Below are 13,813 nucleotides of genomic sequence, written 5' to 3'. Positions count from 1 at the left end.
ATTTGTCTTCTGCGGTGTGCAGCACACTGTATATTGATAACTGAAGGAAAAAATGATCAAGAAGAGGAAGGGTGTCTACCAGTTTAGAAAGAAAATTAATGCCAGCACCTAGCACTGGTAAAAGTGTTGTTACTTTAATAAGATACAAAACTTATGAAGAAATGTTTATATTCAGTCATTTCCTGCTGCCTGACTAAATGAGTCTGGGTCTGGATAATTATGTTTCAGCTCTTTCCAGCATCCACTGTTACCTGCAGAACTCCAGAGCCTTTGCGTATTCACAGGCCTCTACTTAATATCAAGACATTAAGTAATGGTTTCTCTATTAATGCATTTCATTTCAGTAATTAGCCCTTTTTATCATCATCTCTGCCAGATATCTGTTCAGCTGCAACTGCAATCACAAGAAGGGTCACTGCTTTCAGACCAGTATTAGATGGATAAATATCCCCTGAAAATTAGGGTCTCAGTCAGATGAGAGAGCTCCATCTTACACCTGAGACAGATAATGGGCTGCACGCAGGCAAAACACATCACTCCCATTAAAACTAAGCAAAAGTGAGTAGGAAAGGGACAAAACGAATAATCAGTCAGCTTAGCTATGTATGACTGAAGCTTAAAAGAGAAAAGGAGGAATGCATCAGGAATACAAACTTACTTCCAGAGCAATGATTGCTTTCAGATTACAAGTTAAAAAACCATGATGTTTGCTTTGCAGGTGGCACACTACTTAATCACAGCCCAGGCAGCATGACGGTATTTACAAAAAATCTCACAGTCCAAACTACAGACAGAGGAACAACAAGTCTGTAAAGCATCAGAAATATATTCTGATTATCATGTGATGATAATCAGAATATATTTCATGGCTATATATTGCCTTAGCTGATTTTGCTGACCTTATCTTCTTACTATAAAAAACAGGTCAGATCCCATACAACTATTCTTTAATCACCTTGTAAGGCTTTTACAGGCAACCTCAAACCAAAGCTGGTTCTATTTCTTTTTTCAGAAGTGTTAAATATCCAGTTAAAGTTCTGCATTTACATGTGTAAATTGTGTATTTACAACATTTCAGTTAGCAGGCACATTAGATGTGGTTCCCAGGATTTCATTCTTTTTAACACAGTAGTTGAAGAGTGAGATTTACTTCAAAGCACCTCATCTAGTTTAACTGTGGGTTGCTTATTAAGAAGAACATCTTCTAACAGTACATTCCTGTTGTTTCCCTTGCACTGCCATTGGTGATTTGGATCAACAAGCTGATCTGGTAGAAAACTAAGCCATAAAAGCAAAATATGTACTTCCATAAAATCAGCTGATGGCTACAGGACATTAACACACAGAAGGAGGTGCAAGTGCATCCTTTGCTGTTGCACCAGACTAGGTGCAAAAAGCAAAAGCAAACCCTGACCCTGCTGAGGGTTCTTCAGTTTTCTTAACTCTTTAGTGCAGAGTTCAGTGCAACGAATTACTGAAAGCTACAGGAGATATGTTGTATTAGCTTGTGGTTATCACCATCCTTTTCTTATTTTGAAACAGTTCTCATTTGTGTAAAAGGCTGCAAATGGGATTTTATTTATTCTAAATAACCTTTTTTATTGTTAATCACCAGACCTGCCATTTTCCATATTGACAAGGGAAGTGAGGGATCTTGTACTTTGGAAAGACTGGATGTTAATTGTTAAGTGTTTAGTTATCCATAGAACTTCTTATCCAGCTTATAAATCTTCTGCTACCTCAAGAGAATGCAACAGGAAGAATTACGAGAAACTAAGAATAGACAGCAGGTATAAAACCAGTCTTTCTCAGACTTAAGTGAACAGCCATTAGAAAACTATGTCAAGAAAGAATTCCTAAGAGTGAATCCTCAGTGGAAAGTCTGGGCTGGGAAACTGGAAAGATGCAGGAAGTGGCCTATAGGAAAGAAGCTGGATTCATTTGTGTAGAGAACTTAAGGAGCTCAGTGGGGAACATCCTGTTTTGATTTGTGAATCGGGATCATAGCGAAGGTTAAACTATCTTCTTGCATCATCAAAATACGAAGCAACGAGCATTTATACCCTCTGCATAATTTTTTTTTCTCTGTCATCAGATTCATGAATACACATACTTCAGAACAATGCCTGTAGAAAGACAAAAAGATGAATCCTGCTTGCTCCAAAGTTAGCTAGCTAGCTCATCCACATGGCTCTCTGACATTTAACAGTTTGGTAACACTTACGAAATATTTTAAGACTTACATGCAAAATTAGCAAAACTCTACATTAATTTTAGCTGTGTTAGCTATTTCTAATTGAAGTTTTCATTCAGAATGTGAATAAGACAAGGATTAAAAGTGACCTTTCAGAAGTCATAAAAATCCCGGTTGATTTCTAAAAGTCTCAAAGGTGCCCAAGCCTGATTATTGGCTCCTGCATTATAAAATAATGGGAAAAAATCAGAATGCATAGACATTAATAAAGAAAAATTAAAGTTTTGTTGCATTAATAGAAAACCAGAATAGCTGATATGACTCCAAATGACCTGATTTTCACATTGGCCAAGTTACATTGCTTAGCCTGAAAACTGTGGACTTGAATCTTGCCCGAGCTGCAAGTACAGGTGCTTTGGTTTCATTTTCTTCCCCTTATTTCTTTTGTGACCACATGGTTTAGCTAATTAGTTTCCTGTCCATCCACCTGCACCAAAGCTTTGGAAACCAGTAGCTAATGTTAATTGTATTTGACAAAAACAAGCATCAAAAGTTACTAAATTCCAGCAAGCCATCTGGAGAATATATGGCCTGGCCAGACCCCCCCATCCATTTACTTTGAGCCTCAGGAACAGATACTAAGTTTGGCTTGTCCAGCAGCAGCGAGAAACCTATTAACTACTAATACAGCAGGTAGCCTGAGAATGGAGCAGAGATGGAGAGGGAGGACTGAAGATATTTCAGGATGAGCAAGCATAGGAAACACCAGAAGACAGACAGACATTCAGGAAGTTGGGATATATCCAGAAGAGAAAAAGCTGTAGAAAATTCAGTCTTCACAGTTCTGCTGTTCATAAAGCAATTTAGCAAATGTAGTTCCTGTATAAATGTTATCTACCTGCCTTAAGCAGCCAGGCAACAAAAAAGGGAAATACCTACTTCATTTTACTAGACTGCTGCAATGAATAAACTGATAATCTATTAGTTAGTAGCATAGCCACTGAAACTGAAGTAACATACTGCAATCCAGTAACAGCATTTTACTGTTCTACAGGGTTTCCACATGAGAACATGGCTCCACAGTCAAAAATGTGGCAGTATCAAGCACCCCTTGTCTGTAGAAACACTTACCAGAAAGTTAGCAGTCATCTATTAATCTCTTCTCAGCCTCCTTAACAAGACAGAGCTGCTGCTCTCAGAAGTCAGAGCTAACTCCCGAGCCCTCCTGAGCTCCTGTCCCTCTTTGGGACTTAGAGCCATTTGTCATCTCCACCACATTCTCTTACTGCAGCCTGAATCACTCCATCTTTCCTCCCCCTGTGTTCAGTTTGGAGGTGCCCTCCCCAGATTGTTTCTCCAGCTCAAACAGCAGCCATTCTCAGCTTCTGAATTCACTCCTTCCCGAAGATAACTCTGCTCGCCCACCAGGTAAGAGTTCCGTCCTTCTGCAGATACCGACAACTAGAGTACTGTAAGCAATCGTGCTTTTCTGAAAATACTTCAGCCCCCAAAGGCTCCCAAAAATGGAAGTAATGCAAACATTTGAGGCAAGAACCAAGATGAGGGACCTGAGACAATCAAAAGGGCTATGCATTTTGCCTCCCTCCCACTCCTAAATTAATCCTGGAAGATTCTGTATACAGAATTTTGTTTTAAGACTCAAGATAGTTTATTCATCCACCTCTTCACTGTCCCAGAAAATTAAGTCCATTATGCATAACTTCTAGATTGAGATTTATGCAGAACCTAGCTCTTTTCAAGTGAGTACCAAGCAGTAAGTACTGTAGATGAAGTTTCCAGCTAAAGACTGGGATGAAGGGAATCTCTGGTGATAGAGAAGTAACCCATTGCAAGGCAGCTACTGCTAGCTATTTTGCTGCCTTCTAGAAGAGCTTTATGTTTTGAGCATGAATAGAAAAAAGCTTCAGAGCAAGGGATCAGGAGGCCAAGCTGGCAGTGACTACAGAGTACAGCCTTACATTCCACTACAGTGCACATTAATAACCAAACATTTTCTCCACAGTGAATGCTGTCCTGAATCTAAGTCAAACAGTCAAAGTACACTCACCGATCTTTAGAAGATATGAGTGAGGCAGGGACACACCTCATTCTACAACATGACCCAGCACTTCCTAGCCACTGCATAAGTTACTACTGTATTACTCTAGTAGGCATCAAGAACAGTTTTGTCTTGACCTCAATCTCATACACCCCCTTCAAGAAATATCCAAAGTGATACGATTTTTGAATGTGTGATTTCTGCTAATGTTGTTTTTAAATGCAGAAGCCAGCAGTTTGTTTATAGTAAAACTGAGATCGTTTTCCCATTTGTACTCCATGATTTACTGTGCCCTCCCCCCCCAGTCCATGCTGAATACATTTGGGTTGAGAAATACTCTGGTGCAGTAACTAATTTTGTTTAGCATGGAAATAACATACACCTTCCCCTCAAACAGAGGGGTCACTTAGACAAATACATTGCTAAGACTGAAATTACCAGTGTTTAATAAACCCACCCCAAACTGCTGTTTGGCAGGGACTTTTAGGCCACCTTAAGAACAGGTGGCTTCCCCCAGTTATCTGTTCCATTGCACTGACCTGGTCTGTTCCTTGAATTGACAGCACCTGTCCAACAGCACAACCAAGACTTTTGCACAGCCTCCTCCCACAAAGAGTCTTTAAATATCCAGTATATAACTAGAACACTCCTGTCACAGCAAACTGTCAGGTTCAGTGATTTAGAATATCACCTTCCAAAAATGAGCTTAAACATACATTCTTATTTCAAGACAAGTATGTCAAAGTATATTTTATTGAAAGTCTCCAAACAGCCCACTAGAGAAATAACAGCATTTTTAAAAGAACTGTAAAGCTTCTAGCTTGCATTCAGTGTAAAAACTTGGAGGTATAAACAGAAGCCTGGAGTAAAAAATATTAAGTACATTTCCAATCCCATAGTGCAGAAAACCCAAAACAATGGCATTTATTCTACATCACAAGTGTTCCCATGTTCAGTTCCACATATATGTCTCTTCTATATAAACTTTGATAACTTATGTACAAATAAGATGTCCAACATCTGTTCTTTAATATAAATACATTATCTTCATGACTGAAACATTACAACAAGTTTGATCAAAAGTATAGAAAAAATCCATTTAACAGTTTTTCCAATAGCAGTGCCTTAAAAAAAAAAAAAAACACACACCTTAGAATGATAAGTATTTCTTCCCCACAATACATTGCTCATATCACATGCAAAGTATTGCTGCATATGAGTCACTTGAGTCATAGCAATAAAGTCTGAAGGACAAGTGCAGGACAGCCCATTCTAGCAAGTGCTAGCCTTAAGACCACACGTAGCATGGAAGTAAATGCAAGCACTAGCATTTCCTTTTTAAACAAAAGGCTATTAACTTCAATATTGTCTCTTCACTACTAAGACTTAAGGCAAATCAAGAGTTGAGAAGCTTCAGTTTGGCACTGAGTTGCATTGAGCTCCCCTCCTCCTTTACATATTTAACAGATTAATATTTATTTTTAAAGGGCTGCAGATAGTTTTTGCTATACATATTAACTCTAATTCAGTGTGCAGTGACTGATCATTAACCTAGTTTAATAGCCCCGATTACAACGAGCTGATCCAATTTAAGTGACAGTTTTGCTATCATCCAAGTCTTCCAGCATGGATTTTTAAATTTGTACTAGAGTACAGAAAACATTCAATTTCTACCCTCTCAAAGTAACTATTTTATGACTTGCATCCATTCTTGTGGTATTGTAGAATTAAGCACTCAAAATACATTTGACAGAGTAAAGCTCAACTTTACAAAGGACAGCTATTTGCATTAAAATATTTTTATATATGAACATACACACACAGTAGATCAAAAAGTTGACAGGCATTTCTATGGCTTTTTTCACTGAGGTACTGCTGTGACATCCAGCAACAGGATACAAGTGTTCATATGGTATATGAAAGCCACATTCATGAGCTATACCATCAACTCCTAACAAGTGGCAATAGACTGCAAATCCAACTTCCCTGCAGGATTACAAAACTGTTTTCCCTTCTTTGTGGAGGGTCTCAGTGCAAGCTACGAAAAGCCTCAAAGGCAATTGGCATAAACTGGGAGTCTAGAATGAAACTCTCATTAAGAAAGAAAAAGTACTCCTGGCAAGTCAGAGTCTCAGGCCATTTCCTACAGTTAACAGCAAACATTTGTGAATTAACACACCAAAGCAGCGAGAGAGTCTAGCACAATAGCCACACAGTTAGGCTCAACATGTAGTTAAGCCCTTGGGCCTGATGCCTAAGCATGCAGAGGCTTAGAACATGCAAGCCGCCATCATATTACTACACAAGGTGAAGTTCTGCAAGCCAGAGGTGAACACTATCAGAAAAGATGAGGTTGACAAATGCATGACTTTAGTTCATGCCATGGTAGACAAAATTTATGGTGACAACAGGTTTATTCCTCTGCTGTAACAAGATTACTCATGAACACACATTTTGTTACCACCTTCCCCTGTTTATTTCACATGTGAAAAGAAGAAAAAAATGCAGATGTATTAACAACTCCTAGTGACAGTGACTGCCAATCTTAATATTTCTAGCTCAAGGGGAAGAAGGATAAGATTGATGTCTAATAGATTCCTCATGATTAATATTGCATACATATTTAGTATTCCACCTTTACATCAGAAAGCATCCATTTTTTTTGTACAGAGTGGCCATATGGCCACTCTGTTAAAGACCTCTGTTTTTATTACACCTATGCTGAAGTGTGTTGTTGCAACATTTAGAGTGAAATGGAAGTTCAAAATGTGTTCAGTTAATCATGGCCACTATTTTTTTCCAACTCAGCTTTTTTTTAACCCCACAAACTGACTAAATAGGCTGCAGATGCTTGCGCAAGTTTCTTACATTAGAATATAGCAAAACTTTTAAAGCACAGACCTCAGCCACATAAATCATACTTTAATATATATACACTTTATGACATATCACCACTTAAGTCAACAAATTCATCATCCCTCTTGACCAAGTCATCTTCATCTTCCAAGTCTTTCCAAGTGCTAGTAGGTAAAGCTGGCTTGATAGATTGTCTCTGAAGTAAAGCAAATGGAAACAAGGATGACAAACGAGCAGAATTTCTCAGCATTGGGACAGCTTGCACATCTCGAGAAATAGCTTGACTATGTTCTTCATCCATTTTCACTTGCAAGCTTTGTACTTCCTCCATCAGGTCCAAAATCTTGGCAGCTGTGGCTATTGTGCCACCACCATGAAGCTGGGCTTCAGGAATCCATCGTAAATACCGTTGAGCCCAGACTTTGATTTCTGGCCCATCGATGCAAGGTAACAGAAGACCATGATAGTCAACAGGTTTACTATGCCAGCTATCATAGAATTCTCTGAAGCTATTATGAGGTTCATCTGAAGAATTTATGAACTTGCCAATTCTTTTGCCCAGAATGTTTTTAATTAAATGATCCGTTTCCTCCCTGAAAAATCCTCTCTTCGGAGAAGATTTCGTTTGTGTCAATGGCAAAGAAAGCTGCCGTTGATGCTTTAAGAGAGGAGGAAAAAAAGAAATATACCAAAATAAATATTGATAGGACTTTAGATAACATCAAGAGGGAAGCAAAAAACTTCAAAAAGCAGAGTATTCCAAGATACCTTCCTTGCAATGCAATGCAACTATACTAAAGTAGTAACGCTGATTAGAGCATTTTCTTTGAAAAAAGAAAATGCTTTGCATATACTAAAGTATTACATATTACCAAATTTAAGCAAGTCACACAATAATTGAAGAGCAAATTTAGAATTTTAATCCAAGAGTTTCTCGTTGTTTTCCACCACATATAGGTTCTATACATAATATTGTCAATTGGGCTGGCAGGGTCAGTTGAGAATGCTTTCTACAGAGCAGAATTTATCCCCTCTTACAGGAGAATTGCAATGGAGAAAAGCTACTACAAACAAGCTTTTGCTACTGAATTTTTGCTACTTTCCAATAATGAGATGGTCCATCCATTATCATCACTACCCCAGGCAATTAAAAATCACACACCATTACTCTTAGAGGAAAAATTAGGGAACCAGTTAAGCCTGCTATGTCTTTCAATTAGGTACTTTGTTGAACAAAGATCACTTTGAGGTGAGTTGCCACAATATACTAAATGTTAAGTCTCATACAGAAGTTACCACTACGCTTGCACAGAAGTAGTGAAAGAAAACACTACATTCATGGTTATGCATAACTAAGTGATTTTTAACCTGAGAAGGGTGAAAGTTGCATTCTTAAGACCCAGAAGAGTCTGAGGTGTGTGTGCATTCTGTCAATTAAAACCTGGAGCCAGAGCTTCTAATGCAAGTACATTTGAAGTATGACTAAATTCTGCAAGATGTTCTTACCATAAAAAAAAAAAAAAAAAAAAGTAAAGCAGATATCTTACTTTGAATCGGGTAGGTTTCCGTTGACTCTTATCTGGTTTTGGCTTCTCTGCATAAAGAGGGTTGCTCAGCAAAGCCTGGGCCTTGGGCTCAAACTGTACAGACCAGTCCCACACAGTAAGAAATTTGAAAGGACCACTTTGTGTCTTGAGGCTTTCACCAGTCTGCCAAAACAAACAGGTCACAATTCAGGCTGCTAGAAAGGAATCCTGACCAAGCCAAGGTGAAATTAAGGAACATTTTTCCACAGAAGAGTCCAGAGTTGCAACAACATTTTTGATTTCTGTGTATTCAGTAGCTGGACAACACTAGCTTTCATGTCTGTATTCACTTGCATGATACTTCCCGTTTAAGACAGTATTCAGTTTCTACAGTACAATTAGGCAGCATCATTGCAAGAATGCATTTCAAAGGCTCAAACTGATGTGATCTGAGAAAAAAAATGACATTAAGAATTGGGAAGAACTGGGATTCTTCCAGTGCTGGGAAGGGTGAGGAAGGGGTATTAGGGTTGTGTGATAAGCTTCTCCAATTCTCTGAACTGTCAACACTGCATAACTGCTTATACTTTAATTTCAAAATCAGCACCTTAGTCGATACAATGATCTTTGCATTTTTTAGGCTTTATGCTGCCTTGCAGAGAACACTTCTGCTATTTCCAGCTTCTTAGACTAGAGAAACACATAACCAAGTGTAAAATAGCATTCAGGAAGTGTTGCTTTTGGAGCAGAATGAGTCTAACACAAGGCTGTTGAAGATAAGTTATTATGCAGGACAGAAGGATATTCCTTTCAGGTTAAGGACCTTCATTTTCATCTGAACACAATAAATGTGAGCCTAAAGCCACACACTCAAGCTAATACATTCCCCAGTTACCCCCATTTTGTGGGATGAAGCAAGTAATCAGATTTCCCACATCACATGTTGACTCAGAAGGCCTGAAATGGACTCCCTGCATTGAAAGTTGCTTGCCTTCACCTTGAAGGCTTCAAGCATGTACAGCTAGTAAATTTAAGTGTCCCTTACTCCTTAGTCAAAACTGCTATCCAACGCATTGCACCCCCAAAATAACAAATCCTTACCGTATTAGTGTCTTTCTGATATTGCGAGTTGAAGAAGAAAGTGCTAAAAATAGGTATATAAAGACTGTCTGACAAGACAGTTAAGTAAGTTTCTGTGAACTCAAATGCTGGAGGATACTGTTGAACCAACTGCCAAACACAGTTTAACAGGAGCAGAAAAACAGGAGCCTAAATAAAGAAAATACTGCATCACTTTCAAGAAAAGTATTCTAATCATGCAAGCCATGTACTCACAGTATTTAGCACCTCTACATACAAATCTCAAAAGCATTCTGGTGAACTACAGAATTGCTGTATACAGCTTTAGCTAAAAAAAGTCTGAGCTATCCCTTGTCAATTTTTTTTCCCCGAACAGTTGTTCACAAAAAGATGAATGCTTTCTAACCTGAATTGCACTTATTAACTTGCTATGAAAACTGAAAGTCTGCAGTCTTTTGAAGTTAACAAAGCAGGCTGGATTAGTTCTGATCAAAAGTGTCTATAATCACTTTACAGCTACGATATTTATTCTGTATACCAATCTGATTTATTTCCAGAACACAGATGTATGAGACTGGAACAGCTTCAGCAATATTATATAAAACTAAACTCTAGCTGCAACAAGAATGTGCAATTCACTTATCGCCATGGGTCATTACATTTTAACGAAGTCCAAAAGGACAAGAGATAAGTTTTTCAAAAGACTCCTAAAGAGTGAATGGGAAATTTAATTTTTTTTTTCTTTTTAATTACCAGGACATAGTTGAACTCTAAACAAAAAAAGTGATACTGTACACAACATGCACCCATGAAGCAAAACAGAGACCCTCAGAAAAATTAGATTTTCTGGATTGATCTCTGCTTAGCGAACTTAAATAGTATTCGAGAAAATTAAAGAAATTGTACCTCCTCTTTGTCATTTTTATGCAAGTGGTTGCAACGATCCAAAAAGCCATGTCCTCCAGTTACCCACTCCTTCTGAATAAGGCTCTGAAATCCTGACTTTGTTCTGCTGTATGAATCCATCATCACTTGAACCAGACTGGAGATTACACAGCACAGATCAGTAGCACTCTCTTCTACAGAAAAGAAAAATTTGCATTGCTTCCCTGCCCCAAAGTTTTAGGGATGACATAATAAAAGCGTTGCTAGCTTTGGTTAAGTAAACAAAATTGTATGCTTCTCTATACATTTAGAGTACAATTTCTTACAAATGGTATACCAGAGAAGTGTTTCCAATACTTGTTTTTGTAAAAACTAAAGGGTTTTTTGTACACTTTTACCAGGATAACACTTCAACAGTAAAAAACACAAAAGCAAATACTGATTGCTGTAACTTTGACCCCTGCTCCCTTTAGTCTCCCACCAGGCACATACTGCCCAATGCTACCAGGCCAATGATCCACTCCTACCCTTCCTATCCTGCATGTGCCTCCTCACAAGGTGTGGCTGAGGCTTAAAGTATCTCAAAACACGCACCACAGACTTGAGGTAAAGAGCGGTTGGCAGCAATGGAACTGCCTCAGTAGGCAACACGTGCTCTCCATCCTTCAGATGCCCGCTGGGAAGCATCTTCTCCCCATGTTAAGCTTCTCAAATGGCAGTACGTGTGTGTGGGAAGCCTATATCAGTAATCTGAGAACAGGCTAAGGTTAACATTAAGTTTGTTTCTCGTTCTGATTAGTGTTCCCAAACCAGGACAAACTGTTCAAGATTTATACAAAAGTATCCTATTTCATGTACGTATTTTCAATAAATGCACTACATACTACTCTGTCTCTAGAAGCAAAATTAAAGCATTTTTCCAGAGAGTTCTCATACTTTAAGGAAAAATAATTTCAAGTTCAGCAAATGGTCTAGGAGACCTTTACTAAAATGATTTAGGAGACAAGAATGCATGAGAGGTAACATGACTCACATGCAAATTCATCAGCAGCTTTCACATTCACAACACCCTCTTAGTCTGAGACTATACTTATCCAGATAACTGGAGAAAGCAATTTCAAGAGCATTTGAGGCTTAAGTACTTAAAGTACCAATGCTTATGAATTTTAGCAGCTTCTACCATAATTAAACTGACTGCTTAAGTCAGTTATTAGTTATTATCAGTTATTATTATGTATTTAGAGAGTAAAGAGAATTTAAAGATATAGGATAATCTCATGAAATTCTTACCTATAAGGAGAACATTTGTATGCTGTCTTTCCAGACATTCAGCAACTTCAATTGCTTTTTTCAAGAATCGCCTATTGTGATATAGGGAAAAATAAGTTGAAATTTTAATAGTATCTTTACAATTAAGTTTCTCTCCTTGTTTTTCCCTAAAAGGAGTTGGAACTTCATACCACTGAAATTTGACTAGTCTTTCAGAATGACTAGAAAAACATGCTCAACTTGTATAAATGAGAAGTTGAAAGTTTGTTTTTGAGACAAGAGGTATCTTTACTTGGCAAATCAGCCTCGCATTTCCAGTTATCTCTGTACAATCATCATATTATATTCTGGACTAGTACTGGCCACCACACAAACTGTTACCATTGTTTATGTCCAGATCTCTATCCTGGGAAGAGTCAAGATCACCACACTTATTTTTCTAATCTCCTATATAGTATATTTCTCCTGAAATACATCTGAAGGGCAGAGCGAAGAATCAGCAATTGGATCTTGTAAATATGGAGATGAAATTTATTCCAAAGATTATCAAACAAGGATGACCAAATGGGATCAAAGATCACACAAAACCATGTATAACACAGTTAGTTTCTAGCCCTACTTTCATAAAGTTGGTATTTTCAGCAAAAGCTTGCACACAAACGAGGATTTTTACAGCTGCTTAGGTCACTAAAAAAAGTTGACAGTTTATTTCATAAGTGTGGAGCTGTCAGATTCTTTGTTCTAGCATCTAAGCTAGCTGAAGAGGCATTTCTGACTGAGTGCGCCAAGAATAGGCTGATCCAGGAAATAACTGGATTCGAGTATGGAAGTGACCAGTTTCAAAACAAAGCAAAGACAATAACTTGGGCTGATATTTACTTTTAGTTACTTACAATTGTAGCTACATGACTGCTTTTCTCAACATACAATCTTCACTAGAACCTCTCTATTCAGCGTATTTGTAAGCTTCAGAATAAGGAACAAATAATATGGCAATATTTGTTGATAATTATTTAGAAGAGAAAGAACTAAAGCTGACTGCAGATGACTGAAAAAGCTCTTCCTGATAGGAAGCTGATCACAAAATAAACTGACAGATAATTCATCTAGTACAAAGTAACACTGAAGACAAAAAATAACTTCAATAATTCACTATAACAAGCCTTAAGTTAGCCAATACCATGCCAAGTCTTACTCACTGTGGACTGCTGAGAGAAGAAAAAAGAACTTGAGGAACAATCAGTAGAGGAAGGGGACAAAACTGAGAACAACTGTCATTTTATAAATCTGTGGTGGGCTAACATCTTGAGTACTGCGGTTCATCCCGTCCTAAAGGATATTATAGGAGTACAGAGAAGAATGGCAAGGCTAGTCAGAGACACGAAATCGGTTTCATGCAAGAAACAAATAGGATTCTTCAGTTTGGAAAGAAGGTGACTAAGAACAGTGGGAAAGTTACTGGATCTATGACTTTAATGGGTTTGCTGGAAGAGTTTTAATCAGAGCAATCTGCTGCTTCTCACATATTTAATGTGGGAAGCTTAACACAGTTCTGCCTGTAAGAATACAGGTTCAAGTTGCAGAAATAAGATATAAATGGGTTAAGTCTGTCTTATTTTCTTCCTTACTAGAAGTGAAGAATGCCTTTGTATTTCAAGAAAATAGCTACAAAATCCACTACAAATTCATTTAATAATCTGAAACCCAGAAAATCGTGTAGCAAACCTGATAATTTCTAGCCAGTTTGTGCTCTCCAACAATGAAAACCATTTCACATCAGTAGCCCAGAAATCTGTACTGTTATCTGCAAAAAAATAAAACAAAACACAAAAGTTTGGTTTGTTCACACAAATGCAGTGCTAAACTGTTATTACAGCCATCTGTTGTATTAGCCTTCAAGTATGAACAATTTTGAAACAACCAGTGCTAAGAAGTCAATTGTAA

General features: G+C 37.8%; 1 protein-coding gene across 1 annotated transcript in view; it reads right to left on the bottom strand.

Moving 5' to 3' along the window:
• Positions 1-4,988: 4,988 nt before the first annotated feature.
• MTMR12 (myotubularin related protein 12) overlaps positions 4,989-13,813 on the bottom strand; it is a 33,440-nt gene continuing 24,615 nt past the window's right edge. Inside the window, exons 11-16 of the mRNA XM_062600186.1 lie at positions 13,595-13,673; positions 11,891-11,961; positions 10,622-10,794; positions 9,737-9,904; positions 8,657-8,818; positions 4,989-7,767 (exon numbers count right to left, since the gene is read on the bottom strand). Coding sequence (XP_062456170.1) covers positions 7,192-7,767; positions 8,657-8,818; positions 9,737-9,904; positions 10,622-10,794; positions 11,891-11,961; positions 13,595-13,673 — 1,229 coding nt within the window. The 3' untranslated portion in view covers positions 4,989-7,191. The remainder of the gene's footprint in view (positions 7,768-8,656; positions 8,819-9,736; positions 9,905-10,621; positions 10,795-11,890; positions 11,962-13,594; positions 13,674-13,813) is intronic.

This window comes from Rhea pennata, chromosome Z, assembly GCF_028389875.1.
Source record: "Rhea pennata isolate bPtePen1 chromosome Z, bPtePen1.pri, whole genome shotgun sequence".
Classification (NCBI taxonomy): Eukaryota; Metazoa; Chordata; class Aves; order Rheiformes; family Rheidae; genus Rhea; species Rhea pennata.
Note: the sequence above shows the minus strand (reverse complement) of the source record. Positions and strands in the feature narration are given on the sequence as shown.